At 46.6% G+C, this 17147-nt stretch overlaps 1 protein-coding gene across 1 annotated transcript in view; it reads right to left on the bottom strand.

Moving 5' to 3' along the window:
* Positions 1–17147, bottom strand: part of FAM178B (family with sequence similarity 178 member B) — a 291511-nt gene that overhangs the window by 79182 nt on the left and 195182 nt on the right. Inside the window, exon 15 of the mRNA XM_087703499.1 lies at positions 1966–2097. Within this exon, the coding sequence (XP_087559625.1) occupies positions 1966–2097 (132 nt within the window). The remainder of the gene's footprint in view (positions 1–1965; positions 2098–17147) is intronic.

The raw sequence follows: 17147 nt of genomic DNA, 5'->3' as shown, positions 1-17147 counted from the left end.
GAGATGAATATTGGAGTATCCCTTTGGTGAGTAGAGTAGAGTAGAGTAGAGTAGAGTAGAGTAGAGTAGAGTAGAGTAGAGTAGAGTAGAGTAGAGTAGAGTAGATTAAACCAGAACGCTTTATTGGTCAAGTGTGATTGGACCAGGGGAGGGTTCCGGTTGCTGCTACTGCCAATTTGCTCAGGGACGCACTGTGTTCGCGCATGCACAGCATGAAAAAACAAGATGGTGATGCCTACAGCACTGCCGATAAAACTGGTTTGGGGGCCTGGCAGACCGAGTTACTATCTACTCAGCTGAATCGGGCCGAACCGGTAGGAACCTACTTCTGGATCGTGGCACGACAAAACTGCGGTCCACTAAAGTGCGCCCGATTAAAGTGCGTACCTGATGTCATCAGCAGCGTGACAAATACAACCGCGGAGAAAAAAGGACGCTTTAAAAAGCGCTTTTAAAGCAAGCCGATTCACGTAAAGGTAAGGGTTAGGTTTAGGTTTAGGGTTAGGTTTAGGTTTAGGGTTAGGGTTAGGTTAAGGGTTAGGGTTAGGTTAAGGGTTACGTTAAGCGTTAGGTTTAGGGTTAGGTTAAGGGTTAGCGTTAGGTTTAGCGTTAGGTTAAGGGTTAGGTTTAGGGTTAGGTTAAGGGTTAGGTTTAGGGTTAGGTTTGGGGGGGTTAGGGTAAGGTTTTCGCGTTAATTTTAACTTTACCGCTCACAGCGTGATGTTTTCATCGCGCTGTGATGACGTCAGGTACGCGCTTTCGTCGAGCGCGCTTTAGTCTACCGCGGTTTTGTGGTGGAACCTACTTCTGGATTGGACGCACAAGGAATTTGTCTCCCATTCTTAAGTTCTCACGATACATACAAAAGTAATATAATCATAAGATACCAACAAGAGAAGGTAGTAGAAAAGATGAGAAGGATAATAGTAACACAGCCATACTACACAGGTAAATATACTTAGACATAAGACAGCACTGTGATAATTTGGTGCTCAATAGAGTGCTGGCATGGGGGAAGTGAAATACCTCTGGGTCTGGTTTTTTTGGCACATAAAGCAGACAGTTACAGAAGCACAAATGGCAGACTCAATCATTCCTCTGTATGCATTCACTTAGGGAAAGGTTTGAAAGTCAAATGGCAAGGCAGATACGTTGTCAGCTGTGTGTTTAACAGTTATCTAGCCATGGAGGACAACAGCAGTTCTCAATTGCCAGGAGGGAAGGAGGAGACCAGGAGAACTAAGACTGGAACTCAAAATACCTAGTTGATTTGCACCAGTGGAATTATCTGACCAGGAAATGATGAGGTCTATTCTTAGAAGTTCTCAAGAAAGCAATTCTTCAGAAAGGGGAGCTGGATATACAGACTCTTGAAGTCACTCACCACCAAGAGTCAAGAGCTTTTGGTCACTTTCCCAGCTTCTGCTCTTTGTTCACAGCTCCCCATTCCTTCATCCCTGCTTTAGGGTATCTTACCAATTTCTTCCTCCACCAAATGATGGGTTATTGGCAGTGGTGGGATGAAATTAGTTTAACAACAGGTTTGGCGAGTGCGTGCGCGCAGCATTCAAAAAATGACCTTTTAAAGCTTCAAAACATGCCTTCTATGTCGGCGCCTATGAGTAAAACAGCTGGCGCACGGCAATCCCCTATGCCACGCGAATCAGCTGAGCTAAATATAGGACAGGAAAGCGTAGGAACGGGGGGAGGAGCCAAATGCTCACGGGAATTACCGGTTCGTCCGAACTGGCTGAATCCCAACCTTGGTTATCAGATGCTGTCTCTGAGGTGTTCTCAAAGCAAGAGCAGTGGGAGGCCTAGCTGTGAAAAATATAACTGCCCAGGTTGATGTTATGAAAACTCCCGGACTTCTTTTCAATTGTGGATCTGATTAGATCCTTCGTTCCGTTCCTACTTCACACGTAAAATCCTCCATTAGGCTCCCTCGGCCTCCCTTGTTCTTACCTCATGGTCAAGAGCAGACAGTGTCTTCCGCTGGTTTTTGGCTGGCTCCTTCTCCAGCTTCTGGCTCTTCTGCAGAGCCTGCTTCAAGCAGGCGGGCCTCATGAGTGGCAGGAGGTCGCAAAGCTGCTGCAGCTGTGGAGAAAAGAGGTGCTTACAGGTGCAACTACCACAAGCACACACAAACAAAGCAAGGATCATGGAGACTAGAGCTCTTCAAATATCCCAAAAATCTCCTTTGACCACCTCTCTGCCACTAAAAGACAAATGATTGTTTCCTAAATCCAGCAGTGGTATTCAGCCGGTTTGGACTGATTCAGACAAAACGGTAGTGAAAATCTTGAGTAGTTCAAAGAACCGGCAAATATCAGCTCTGCCTGGCCCTGCCCTCCCTCCCCCACCGTTCCCTGTCCTGGTTCCACTACAAAACCGCGTTCGACTAAAGCGCGCTCGACGAAACCGCGTAGCTGATGTCATCAACAGGGCGACAACAGCACGGAGACAGAAGCACGCTGTAAACGCTAAACCTAAAATTAACCCCTAAACCTAAACCTCACCCCCCTAAACCTAATCCTAAACCTAACCCTAAACCTAACCCTAAACCTAACCCTTAACCTAACCCTAAACCTAATCCTAACCCTTAACCTAACCCTAACCCTAACCCTTAACCTAACCCTAAACCTAACCCTAAACCTAACCCTAACCCTAACCCTTAACCTAACCCTAAACCTAACCCTAAAGCTAACCCTAAACCTAACCCTTACCTTAAGTTGAACCGGCTTGCTTTCAAAGCGCTATTTAAAGCGCCCTTCTTTCTCCGCGCTCGCTGTTGTCGCCCTGTTGATGACGTCAGTGACGCGATTTAATCGGGCGCGGCTTAGTCGAGTGCGGTTTTGTCGTGCCACGCCCTGTCCTATATTCCCTTGTTTTTTTTTAAAGAGTTTTATTGTTTTTTAGTTACAAAAATAAACATTCCATCTTTCCTTAAGCAGTGTGTCGTCTGGGTACAAACATCTCTGTGCCACATCGTTCCTCTTTTGCCACATCTTCCACATTCATATTAAAATTATTTCCCTAAGTTTAGTATTATAATATATTGAGCATTTAAATGCTATGGAACTCTCCATTTTTCTTCTTAATATCTTCCAGTAATAATATCATATCAACATTAAACATCATTATTCTCATCATACACATACTGTTTTTATCTTATTTATATCTTTGTCTAAGTGTATTCTCTACTTTTTTTTTTTTTTTTTTGCTTTCTTCATTTGCAAACTCCTTTTTTTCCTTCCAACCATTGGTAAAATGCTTCCCAAATCATATAATGTTCATTTGGCTCTTTCTCCTTCATTGCTAATGTTAATCTGTTCGTTTCTGCACATTCTAATACTTTCCTTACTCCCTTCTCATCCATAGGGATCTCTACACTTTTCCAATATTGTGCAAATACAATTTTAGCTGCGGTTAATACATGAATGATTAAATATACATTATCTTGTTCCCTATATTCCCTTGTTTTTTAGCTCAGCTGATTCATGCAGCAGAACTAGAACACAGCTCAGCTCACCAGCGCTGACACCGAGGGCAGTCTTTGAGTGCTGCGCATGCACGCGAAGCGCTCTCTCGTAGAACCAGTAGGAAAAGATTTGATATCCTACCACTGCCGAAATCTCAGTAAACTCCTTTTGAGAGAGCTGATTTAGGATCTGCTTCCAAACAAATAATGTGAAGTGGACCTCAATGTGTAGCATTGCCGACAGATTCAAAGTCTTAACACCGAGTTGGATCGTGCACTGTGACCCACAATGCGAAGCCTTCTCATTTAGCTGCCCCAACTCCTGGACGCCATTTAATAAAATCTGTTAGTAGGAAAACTTAATATTCTTGTATTTCACAGTACTGTAAATATTTATGTAGTTCATGGTACTCTGAGGAAGTGAAATGTAGCTTGCAAAAATAAATGTTGTGCCCTTTAATAAAACTTGCTAGTTGGAAATGATCCTACTAGACTTTTTCTGGTTTTTGGCTACCATAGAGTAAAACTGCACACCTACAATGTGTATAATAAATGGAAAAATAGGTCTGAAAGAGATGTTTTGGTCAAGTGTCCTCTTCCTGATATATTAGTTTGTTGTGTGCAAGAGCCAGGGTGGACATCTGTGGCCCCTTTACGACCCGTGGACTTCAACTCCCAGAATTCCTAAGCCAGAACAATAGAGTTGGAAGGGATCTTGGAAGTCTCCAAGTCCAACTCTTGCTTAAGCAGAAGACCCTATATCATATTTGACAAATGGCTATCCAATCTCTTCTTAAAAACCTCCAGTGAGGGAGCACCCACAACGTCAGGCAAGCCTGATTAAGTGTTCTCGCTGCCAAGAAATTACTTCTAGGTTGCTACTCTCCTTGATTAGTTTCCATCCAATGGTTCTTCTCCTGCCTTCAGGTGCTTTGGAGAATAGGTTGACCCCCTTCTCCTTTGTGGCAGCCCCTCCAATAGTGGAACTCTGGGAGTTGAAGCCCACAGGTTGTAAAGAGGCCATAGTTGCTTCTCTCTCTATAGGAGGACTGCTTGATTTTCACATGTGAGTCCCATCCGAAGGGACATATCTCAGAAGCTGAGTTCGCATTCATGATCCACTCAAGTCAAGAGTGAAGAACAGATAGAAGGGAAATATAGCCAAGTCAAAGGAAAGGAGAGATGAATCTTGAATCTATATCTATCTATCTGTCTGTCTGTCTGTCTGTCTGTCTGTCTGTCTGTCTGTGTCTGTATGTCTGTCTGTCTGTCTATCTATCTATCTATCTATCTATCTATCTATCTATCTATCTATCTATCTATCTATCTATCTATCTATCATCTATCTATCTAAAGGGCTGTGTGTGTGTATGTTCCAGCATAACTCTGGAACGCCTCAAGCAATTTCAACCAAACTTGGTACACAAATGATTTACTCTCTGGAAACAAATACTGTGGGGGTAAGACACCCCTAACACCCTTCAGCATGTGTGTTCTATTAAGATACAGCCTGTTGTGCCTTAAAATGGCTTCTACTGTACAGCTGTAAAATGGCTTCTAATGTACAGCGTGATGGAGTTGCCATGGTAACGGCTTCACAGTACTCCACAAGGTGGCTCCCTCTTGTAAGGGGGAAAATCCAACATTAGAAATTGCGTTTGGTCTGGACATTTTCAACACGGTGGTATCATAGTTCTTGACACTTCTGGGGGGCACATGGAAAACACTTTTAACTAATTTAATTGTCGCCGAAATCAGGGCCCAGGGAGAAGTCACTCTTGCCATCGGTTCTTCAGGAATTGCAGCAACGTTAATGGAAGGAAGGAGGACAGGCCATTCTGCACTTATGTTGCCACTTGTAATTCATTCCTTTTCCTGTCTAATACAGAATTGGCAATGCCGTGTTATCAGCTAGTTGTGAATAAAGAATGCTTTCGGTCTTCTTTTGGCTGGGGATGGATTAAACAGCCTTGAAAATGACAGGGAAGGAAGAAAGAAGGAGAAGTTGCACAATCATCCGAGGGAGTATTCTGTAACTAGACTTTTAAATCCAGCAATCCTTCCAAAGAGAGTAGCAAAATTCAACCATGGACACCTCATTTTTCTGCATTCCTCAAACACCTCCAAGCAGCCTTAGCCAGTGGTGAAATTCAATTTTTTTTACTACCGGTTCTGTGGGTGTGGCTTGGTGGGCATGGTGTAGCTTGGTGGGCGTGGCAAGGGAAGTATACTGCAAAATTCCTAATCCCTCCCCACTCCAGGGGGAAGGATACTGCAAAATCTCCATGCCCTCCCCACTCCGGGGGAAGGATATTGTAAAATCTCCATTCCCTCCCCTCTCCGGGGGAAGGATACTGCAAAATCTCCATTCCCACTCCACTCCGGGGGAAGGATGCTGCAAAATCTCCATTCCCTCCCCACTCCGGAGGAAGGATATTGTAAAATCTCCACTCCCACCCCACTCCAGGGGAAGGATACTGCAAAATCTCCATTCCCTCTACATTCCAGGGGAAGGATATTGCAAAATCTCCATTCCCTCTCTACTCCAGGGGAAGGATACTGAAAAATCTCCATTCCCTCCCCACTCCGGGGTAAGGATATTGCAAAATCCCCATTCCCACCCCACTCCAGGGGAAGGATACTGCAAAATCTCCATTCCCTCCCCACTCCGGGGTAAGGATACTGCACAATCTCCATTCCCACCCCACTCCAGGGGAAGGATATTGCAAAATCTCCATTCCCTCCCCACTCTGGGGCCAGCCAGAGGTGGCTTTTGCTGGTTCTCCGGACTTCTCAAAATTTCTGTTACCAGTTCTCCAGAACCTGTCAGAACCTGCTGGATTTCACCCCTGGCCTTAGCCCTCCAAGCTGAGCACAGAAGAAGAAAGAGTAGAGGCAAGTGGTGGGGACACCTTAGTCTTCCAGTTATAAAACTGAGCAGGGAAATTGATTGTTTCAAACAAGGTGTGAGCCGAGAAGTCTTGTTCAAGTTATGGCTTGCAGGCTACTCACCCCTTGGCTCTCTTCTTGCTATGTCTACCCATTTGTTTGCATTTATACAAAGCCCGTGACTCAGGCAGGCTGTCTGACTCTCTGTCTTGTTGTCAAACAGAGTTCAGCAACTTTTGGCAGAAAATGCTGAGATGTCACGCTCCCGGAGAAGATAAGAAGCTGCGGCTTAGCAGACAGCACAAATGCAACCATCACTCCACCTTTTCTCTGGGGCTGCGACTCAATTTGGCTTGCCTACCAGCCTACCAGCCTACCGGTGAGCTGGATAAGCAGAGCAGGAGACCCCTGCTCCTGCAGCTAGATGACCAGCCGTGAGAAGAATAAAAACCTATTGTCAACTTGTAAAGCTTTACCATGACTATTATCAAGTTGACATTGGAGGGAGGATTCCATGCATACCTTCGGCCATAGTCCGGATCTCATATTTCTACAACCTCGTTGGTGGATATGATTTATGACACAGACTGAGGGAGAGGAGAGTTAGGGGTAAAGTGCAAAGACCATTAACCGGAAATCAATTTCCACAGAAGAACATGCCAAAATGTTGATATTGATAAATAACTGGATTTCTTTTGAACTTTGCCTCGAAGCTCGTAAATTAATTAGGTCATCTTTTGGAAGCTTCACATCTGTGTTCTTGATGGGCAAAAAGAATATTGAAGGAACCAAAATCCGGAATGGAGCTGTAAGAATAGGATGTGAGCTCTTGCAGGTGTTCTAAGCCAGGGGATTCCAACCTTGGCAACTTTAAGCCTAGCGGACTTCAACTCCCAGAATTCCCCAGCCAGCAAAGACCCCTGTTCTAAGCACTTCATATATATTATTTTTGCAATCAGTTAAATTTCTCCTTATGACAGCGGTCCCCAATCTTTCCAGAATGGTGGATCGGTATTGGGGAGGGGATGGCATTTGAGTTGCAGGTGCGTGCGTGCAACTCCATTTGCACAAGCGGTGGGGGGTGCGGGCCTGCTGTTATGAAGAACGGTTGCAGGAACTTGGATTTCCGAGCCTAAAAAGGAAATGGCGCGGGAAGCAAGCAAGTGGAGCAGAGCCAGTTTCAACGCCCAAGGGAGAGGCAGGGGGAGGGGAGGGGATCAGCAAAGGTCATCGTGAAAGGCAGGCTCTGTTGCTTCCAACGCGCCTGACCTTCTGGAGGAGAGGATGTGGGTTTCCTGCTGAAAGCCCTCCATTCACAGGGTGCTGACCCCCAGAGTCCCAACATCTCTTGAACCGGCTTCTTTGTCTCCCAGCGAAGTGGGCATGGGAGCCGGAGTGGAGTGACGTGGGTGCCAGGTCTGAATTCCAGAAGAAGGAGAAAAACCAAAAACGCGTCCCTCGGAAAGCCGATGAAAGGATGAGCCGTACGTTGTCATCTCGGCAGGAGCCTGGGAAACATCCTTCGCTCTTCCTGGCCTCCAGTGGTGGAGACAGCACAATTTCCAGCCTCCCCCCTCAAACAGAAGAGTGGGTTAGAAAGCCCACCCTGCTGTTTACATAGCACAAGTGTGAAGAATTTAAACAGTTGGAGATTAAGGAGCTCGCAAGTGAGCTTTGACAGCAACCAAAGTCTTAAAGCCTTAGTAAAACCACACATCCAGAGTACTGCATCCAGTTTTGGTTACCACACTATAAAAAAAAATGTTGAGACTCTAGAAAAAGTGCAGAGAAGAGCAAGCAGGATAGTGAGGGGACTGGAAGCTAAAACAAATGAAGAACGGTTGCAGGAACTGGGCCTGGCTAGTCTAGTGAAGAGAAGGACCCGTGGAGACAGGATAGCATCCTCCAATATTTAAGGGGCTGCCACAGAGAGGAGGGGGGAATCAAGCCATTTTCTAAAATCTTAAAGCCCTCGCAAGGCTACCCCTAGAGTACTGCATTCAGTTTTGGTCACCACATTATAAAAAAGATGTTGAGACTCTAGAAAGAGTGCAGAGAAGAGAAACCAGGATGATGAGGGGACTGGAGGCTTAAGCATACGATGAACGGTTGCAGGAACTGGGCATGGCTGGTCTAGTGAAGAGAAGGACCAGGGGAGACAGGAGAGCATCTTCCAATATTTGAGGGCTGCCATAGAGAGGAGGGGGTCAAGCTATTTTCCAAAGCACCCAAAGACCAGACAAGGAAGAATGGATGGAAACTGACCAAGGAGAGATTCAACCTGGAAATAAGAAAGAATTTCCTGATAGAACGATCAACCCATGGAACCGAAGTTGCCTTCGGAAGTTGTGGGAACTTCATCCCTGGAGGCTTTCAAGAAGAGACTGGGCTGTCAGAAATGGTGTAGGGTCTCCTGGTTAAGTGTGAAGTTGGACTAGATGACTTACAAGATCCCTTCCTTAATTCTGTTAATGGCTTCTTCTTCTTCATTCTACTGAGGCTGGAAGCCAGGCGTGGATTAGACTGGTTCTTTTTCAAAAGCGGGCAGGGGGAAAAAAATCTTGTGCATAAGGCGTTTGCTTCACCACCCCTCCCCAACTATAAGCCCTCGGCCCCTCGACTTTCAAGCCATCAAATCAGTAGCAGAGCAGTCGGGAGGGTTTAAAATAGGGATTGCTCGGATGGGTAGCAGAGGTCACCAGTGTCGTCAGCTCTGGAAAATGAAATGAAGGAAAGGAAAGAGAAAATATATCCCTCCCTACCCTTTGTTGCTTGAAGAATCTGATTGGACTCAGCCTAACTGAGCAGCGGGGTTCATTTCCCTTCCCTACGATGGCCACCTTCCATTTTACAACTTTCTGCCAACTTTACAAAGTTGGGAGAACAATTCCTACATGGCAGTTTAAAATATGGTACTGCTAGGATCAGATACCACCTGTAATACTGTCTTCCTTCCTCCCTCCCCTTCCTTCCGTCTTTCTTTCTGCCCACCCACCCCTCCTTTTTTCTCTCTCCTTTTCCTTCTCTGTTCACTTCTTCTTTTATTTTCCTTTCTCCGTTCCTTCTATTCCATTATCCATCCAATCTTCTCTCCCTTTCTCCCTCCTTCCACTCTTTCTATCTATTCACTCCTATCTTTCTCTTTCTTCTTCATCCATCCCTTTTTCTCCCTTTTTTTCCTTCTCTGTTCACATCTTTCTTTATTTTCCTTCCTCCCTCCCTTCCCTTCCTTCCTTCTTTCTTTCTACCCATCCATCCATCCACCCAATCCTCCCCTTTTCTCCCTCCTTCCTCTCCTTCTGTCTGTTCACATCTTTCTTCTTCTTCTTCTTCTTCTTCTTCTTCTTCTTCTTCTTCTTCTTCTTCTTCTTCTTCCTCTTCTTCCTCCTCCTCCTCATCCATCCATCCATCCCACAAATGAGCATTTTGGATTTTTAGCCCTCCTACTACAGCTTCACCCCAAAATACTAAGCCCAGCCCTACTCCTGCTGTAAAATAGTACAGTATCATATTGCTCTCCCCCACCATATTTTGTAAAGCAGTCCTGAACTTCTCAAAAATCGGAGAACGGGCATGCGAAGCCTGATTTCAAAGCATGGTCAGAGGTGTGCAGATGTACCATAATTAGCAACAGACTGGAGGGCAAAATGGCAGTAACTGGGTGGGGTGGGGGGATGGGGAGTCCCTTGAGCGGAGTTGCGTGGAGCCCCTTTGGGATCGCTGCAGACTCAGGCCCCAGGGACCTGAAGGCTGCCAATTCAGCATTTGCAGAGAGCAAGTTTTTGCTGAGCTGCAGTTTGCACGGAGATGGGCTCAGGGGAAGCCTTCCTTCGGAGGGTCTCCTCCACGGGATGGAAACCCAGTCAACTGAAGATTTAACAGCTGACACAGGATGGTGTAAATTTTAGTTAAAGAGCTTTTCCCCAGGGGGAGGAAAAATTTTCCGGGGTTGTCTTGTCTTGTCTTCTCCTCTAATTTGACCAATAAAGGGAAACTCTCAACTTTCAATTCAGAATAGAGCTGGAAGGGACCTTGGAGGTCTTCTAGTCCAGCCCCTTGCTCAAGCAGGAGACCCTGTAACATTTCAGACAAATGGCTATCCAGTCTCTTCTTAAAAACCTCCAATGATGAAGCACCCACAACATCGGAAGGCAAGCCGTTCCACTGATTAATTGTCCTCACTTTTAGGAAGTTTCTCCTTAATTCCAGGTTGCTTCTTCTCCTTGATTAGTTTCCATCCAATCTTTCCTGCCCTGCCTTCTAGTGCTTTGGAGAATATTCGGCCCGCTCTTCACTGTGGCAGCCCCTCAAATGTTGGAATACCGCTATCATACCGCTAACCCCTAGTCCTACTTTTCTTTAGACTAGCCAAACCCAAATCTTCTAACTGTTCTTGATATGTTTTAGCCTTCAGGCCTTTACTCATCTTAGTTGTTCTTCTTTGCACTTTTTCCAAAGTCTCAATATCTTTTTTGTAATGTGGTGACCAAAACTGGATGCGGTATTCCAGGAGTGGCCTTACTAAGGCTTTATAAAGCACTACTAATACTTCACGTGATCTTGATTCTATGCTTCCTGTTTATATAAAACAGGATTGTATTAGCTTTTTTGGCTGCCGTCACACAATGCTGGCTCGCGTTTAAGTGATCATCTGCTATGACTTCAAGGTCCATCACACAGTTCCTGTTTTTGAGGCAGGTTCCGCCTAATATATGCTTTTAAGGTAAAGGTTCCTCTTGCACATAGGTGCTAGTCGTTCCCGACTCTAGGGGGCGGTGCTCATCTCCGTTTCAAAGCCAAAGAGCTAGCACTGTCCGAAGATGTCTCCGTGGTCGTGTGACCAGCATGACTCAACACTGAAGGCGCACAGAACACTGTTCCCTTCCCACCAAAGGTGGCCCCTATTTTCCCATTTACATTTTTACGTGCTTTCGAACTGCTCAGTTGGCAGAAGCTGGGACAAGTCACAGGAGCTCGTTCCATTACGCGGCAGTAGGGATTCGAACTGCTGAACTGCCAACCTTTTTGATCAACAATCTCAGTGTCTCCACTGAGCCACCACATCTCCCATATATATATATATACCTGTAGCTTGTGTTTTTTTCCTGCCTAATACCTTGCTTTTCTCTATATTAAATTTCATTTTGTTGGATAGGGCCCTTTGTTCAAGTCTGTCAAGATCCGTTTGGGTCCTGAGCTTGTCACTTGCTAAGTTTTGTTCAGTTGAATTCAAGGGGATCGCAGGGGAAACCAAGATGGCTTCCTTCCTGGGATTACCTCCTCCATCTTGGCTAGCCTTGACATCAGTGGTGGGTTCCTACCAGTTCGGATGGTTCGGCAACACAGGTTTGCCACGCCCCAGAACCGGTTCTCCTGGCAGCACCATAGGCGCTGCTATAGGAGCCGCCATCTTGTTTTTTGCTTCTGTGCATGCGCAGAGCAATTTTAGTTGTACTGTGCATGCGCGACTGCAGTGCACATCAAGTGTGAACGCAGCGCCCCCCTGAGCAAACTGGCAATAGCAGCTGCCAGAATTCACCCCTGCTTGACATGGTGTTGCTTAGGGTGAACAGGCATGAGCTGGCTATCCTAAATGCCTGTGTGGGCTTGCCCTGTTAAAAAACATTGTTCTCTCTCCTGCCCTCTTTCCTGCTTCCAAAGCAATTTTCACCCTCTGCGTAACCCAGTGGAGGGTTTGAATGTGAACAAATCAGCAGAAATTTCATTTTCACAGAGCTCTGGGATGGGGTGGGGGCCGGGGTGGGGCGGGGGAAGAGGGTGGGGAGAGTGAAGGCAATCTGTCACATCTCCCGCTCCTTCCCGTCCATTCCCACCGTTCTCCGTTGTGCCTGCTGATTAACTTATTCATCGTATTTGCCTTCCCTCAAAAGTAGCGGTGGAGAATATTTCAACAATAGCTAGTGCCAGGATGAATCACGGAAGGTACAGTTTGTCCATATGTATAGACAAACATAAGCCACTCACCTGCACGCCTTAAAAAGTGCAGAAGCCAGAGAAGTTGAGGCGGTGAGGGCTTGCAGGGGAAATCGAGTTGGCAATTAAAAAAAAAAACGTACGCAATTGCTGGAGGACAGAAGGGAGACGTATGCCTCTGTTCAACAGGTTTCCCCCCTCCTGGTGGTGGGAAGAAGCTTGTTTTAAATTGAGCAAGATCTTCAGGGAGGTTTTTGGGACTCATTCCTTGGTCGCCACAAAGGGGGGAGCATGGAGAACTTGCCCTTCCAGAACTCTCTCTGTGTACGGCAGATCTTGGACTCCCAAGGAGCAGGGGGACCTCCCACTTGGTCCCTTCTTCCTATGAGGCAGGGGTGTCAAACTCGATTTCATTGAGGGCCGCATCAGGGCTGTGGCTGACTGGAAGGGTGTGGCCAGCTTGATGCCACTCCCTGAAATGCTGGCATGTTGCCTCTTCGCATTGGGTAGATCAGGATGGAACTGACCACATTGGGCCTTGAGTTTGACACCTCTGATCTAACAACACCATCTACTGTTCCTATAAGTCCAAGCATTGCTATTTGACTATGTGTCTGTGTGTGGGGGGAGCAGAGGGGGGGGGGGCGGGAATCACTTACCTTCCCTACTGCTTCACAAATGTGAGCGCATGCACCACATCTGCATATGCCCACCACCTTCTGCCCATGCGCAATGCTTCTGCATTATGTCGGGATGGGTGGGCGGAGCCTCCTGCAGCCATTGCTACCAGTTTGCCTGAACCAGAGAGACCTGGCTGAATACCACCTCTGGTGTGTGTATGTGTGTGTGTGTGTGGCCGTGGCCATCTTGATATCACTCATGTCGGGAGCCCCTGTGGCGGCCCAAGCACTCTGCCAGTGGAAATGGGCTCTCGAGCTCCGTTTCTGGCAGTGACTGCCTCCTGCAACTGCTTGCCAGTGAAAATGGAGTTTGGGAGGGCTGCATTTTCTCTGGCAGAGGGTTGTAGGAGCTGTTGTGGCCGGAAACAGAGCTCGGGAGCCCGTTTTCACTGGCAGAGCCATCGCAGGCCAGTCCCTCACTTTTTCTAGGGCAGTCGCGCGGGCCTGATCTAACCACCTCGTGGGCTGGATCCGGCCCGCAGGCGTTGATTTTGATACCCCTGCTATGGGGCATTAGGACTGCAGTGGAGGAAGATCAGTTTACCTCAGGAGTGAGCCACTATGGACCCCTTTACTATCTGTAGTCCAACTTAGCTGAGGAAAAAAAGAAAAAGAGAGATCAAGAAGAGAGAAAAGCAGAGAGGCTGAGATAAAAAGTGCATCTCCTTCTATTTCTGCTTTCGACGTTACACAACTCCGATTTTATCTCCATCCACTTCGGGCAACAACATGCACGGGTGGGCTTCAAAAATTTCAGCAACGGGTTCTCTGCCTGGTTTCTGGGTGGGAGTGGCCATGGTGGATATGGCCTAGGCGGGGGGGGGGGTGTTTTCACTTTTCCCAGACTCCGAAGGCTTTCCTTGAGCCTCCGGGAGGGCAAAAACTGCCTCCCCTGGCCTTCTGGGAGGCCCATTTCCTCCCCTCCCCCTGAGCCTCCACGCAGGCCTGGTACTTACCTCGCATCCAAAACAGGCCACGTGGAGTCTCCTGGGAGGGGAGTGGCAGGGACGGGGCCTGGTAGGTGCGGCCAGTCAGTGGTGGGATTTGGAGGTTTCCCGAACCAGCCATAACGTTAGCTACCAGTTCTCCCGAACCTGGGCGAACCTGTAGCAGCCCACTCCTAAACAATGTGGCCCTCAGCACAAAACCAATCTCGCCCCAACCGCCAGAAAAAAACCCCTCCCATCCTTCCTCTGCAAGGGGAGTGATGCTCCCTTTCTAATTAATTTTGCAGACTCCAGCAAAGATAACCGAGGTGAGGCTTGTCCGGAATTTTCAACGCCCTAAAAAAATATAAATATAAATGCCAAGTGTGAAGAATTAAAATTGGCTGAGAAACTCAAAGCCCTTTCCATTGAGTTAATGCTCAATTATGACTCGGAAACAAAGGAGTCCTGTGATTTTATTTATTTATTTTAAAATCACCTACAAAGAAGACATTCTTCTTTTTTCATCTCATCTGGGGTTACGAATTAAACGCCAGGCCTTCCCGCGGATGGCTGGCGGCCTGCGTGAATGAGTAATAAGAAGCGCTAATATCCCAAGGAGGCGGTGGACAAAAATGAAGCTTTTTAAAGAAGTCTTCGAGAAAGTCCATTGAAGAAAAAACAACAACCCAGGTCTCTCTCTCTTATGTGGTTTTCCTCGGAGGGGGGGAGAAGAAGGGGGGAGATCTCACAACCCTTCATGAGCCCCCTCGCCCCCAACCGCAGGAAAAAAATGAGGAAAAGACTCGGGCAGTCAGGATCAAAGGGGGGAAATCAAAGCCAGGAAGCATCTCAGTTTTCTTCGGTCACATGTGGTGCGTGGTCTTCTTGAAAAGTCATTCTGTGGGTTTCCTCCCCTATCCCCTCCCCGTTTTTTAAACCCCCTGGGAAATGATAGGACCCAGATGAGGAGGAAACAATTACCAAATGTCCTCAATGCGTATTCTTGGAAATTGGGCAGGATGCAGGATGTCCCTCTGAGTGGATCTTCAAAGACCTCCTCTGTAGACAGGAGCCAGTCGATGGAGCAATGTGGCTGGGACAACCCTTCCTATCTTCTGCTCTCCCTCCCTCCCTTCCTTGGGACACCCACATAACTGTTCAGTATCTTAGAAGACTCTTTATTGAGATTAAATTTAAAAATGACAAAAGGAGTTTTACAAGATACTAGAGGAGAAGCAGGCCAGATTAACCCAAAAGTTAATAAGAGTTGAAATTCTAAAAAGGGGCAAGAGATGATGGATAGATGTAGAATACTTTTTAACACGATGGTTATTCTAATAAGCGTTAGAAAAAAGAAGTAGAAAATAGAAGCTGGGAAAATAATATTATGTATACACAAATGTTAGAAGATGAAAAAATATGATTAAAAAGGTAAAGGTTCCGCTTGTATATACAGTGTGTGCTAGTCGTTCCCTACTCTATATCTGTTTCAAAGCCAAAGAGCCAGCGCTGTCCCAAGACATCTCCGTGGTCATGTGGCCAGCATGACTAAACCCCAAAGGGGCACGGAACGCTGTTACTTCCCACCAAAGGTGGTCCCTATTTTTCTACTTGCATTTTTAAGTGCTTTCAAACAGCTGGGACAAGTAATGGGAGCTCACTCTGTTACGTGGTGCTAGGGATTCGAACTGCCGAACTGTCAAGAAACTCAGCATCTTAGCCACTGAGCCACCGTGTCCCTTATTAAAGTATGAGTATGAATATTTAAATGGTAATGTCACTATCAGAATTGTATGCAAAATATATTGACCCAGATAAAACTCTGTTCACTAAACACTTATGAATGTTAAAGAAAAAAATATAAATAAAATTAGATAGATAGATAGATAGATAGATGGATGGATGGATGGATGGATGGATGGATGGATGGATGGATGGACGGACAGACAGACAGACAGATTATCTATATAGGTATGTGTTGTGACTCAGCAGCAGTCTTCTGTGAGTCTTTTCGGGATGCAAGATTAACTATGCAGCTGGGGCTCGTTAGGGGCATCTTCTGGGGATAAAAGGACGGATGGTGCCACGCCCTGGTTGCAGGAGTCAACGTTCATTCATGCGTTTCAACATCATTGATGATCGGTCGTGGTTTATTTGAAAGACACTTGGAGAAGTGATTGGTTTTCTATAACCCTAATTCAAGGAGACACTTGGAGAAGTGCATTGCTTTGTAGGAGTTTTTGTTTGGTATTCTGTTATCTCGTTAGAGACTTTATTTATGTTTATTTTTGGGCTCGCAGCCAGTCTGAGCCGAGAACTGATAAAGTGAGTTCCTTTTACGTTTGTCTGCCTGTCGTCTGTTAACGAGCGGAGAAGGGGGGACAGAACAGTTTGACTCCTGCCGACATGCCTCCATTTCATTAATTATGGAACAATTAATGGCTGAAAATAGGCAAATGGCACAACAAATCACGATGTTGTCGGACCAAATTATGCAGTTGCAGAGAGCTGCAAAAAAACCTCAGCCAAGGAGGAAGTGCCCAGTAGCCATGCCAGATAAATATGATGGGAGTCTGGCCATGTTTGCTGCGTTTCTGGGACAATGCCAACTGTTCCTGAGTTTGAGAGCGGAGGACTTTCCCACTGACCGGACGAAGGTGGGATTCATTATCAGTTTGCTCTCAGGCACAGCTACCCATTGGGTTACCCCCTTGTTAATTCAGCAGAGCCCTTTGTTGGACGACTTCCAGGGCTTTTGTCAGTACTTCAAATGGATGTTTGAAGATCCTATCAAGGGGGAAACATCAGCTAGAAGTCTGAAGTCACTGCAGCAGGGGAGTGGTTCATTGCAGGACTATGTGACGGAATTCAGACTGCGTAGCCAGGATTCCACGTGGAATGAACCAGCTCTAATGGACACGTTCCAGGATGGATTGTCTGAGGCCTTGCAGGATAAACTGGCGAGGGTGGACAGGCCACCGACGTTCGACACGCTGGTCCACCTGTGCCTCCGGATAGACGCCCGGCTGCAGAGGCGAAGGCCTCGCTGTGCATTCCAGGAGACCACCAGCATGCCAGTTCAGCAAGGGACTGCAGTGGACTGGGAGGAGCCCATGGAGTTGAGTGCTGTCAGACCTCGAGTGTCACGGACAGAGATGGACAGACGACGTGCTGAGGGATTGTGCTTCTACTGTGGGAATCTTGGACACCTGGCTGGGAGTTGCCCCAAGAAAA

Source organism: Thamnophis sirtalis, unplaced genomic scaffold, assembly GCF_051295495.1.
Source record: "Thamnophis sirtalis isolate CommonGarterSnake01/CBP01778 unplaced genomic scaffold, rThaSir2_p1.2 scaffold_2, whole genome shotgun sequence".
Classification (NCBI taxonomy): Eukaryota; Metazoa; Chordata; class Lepidosauria; order Squamata; family Natricidae; genus Thamnophis; species Thamnophis sirtalis.
Note: the sequence above shows the minus strand (reverse complement) of the source record. Positions and strands in the feature narration are given on the sequence as shown.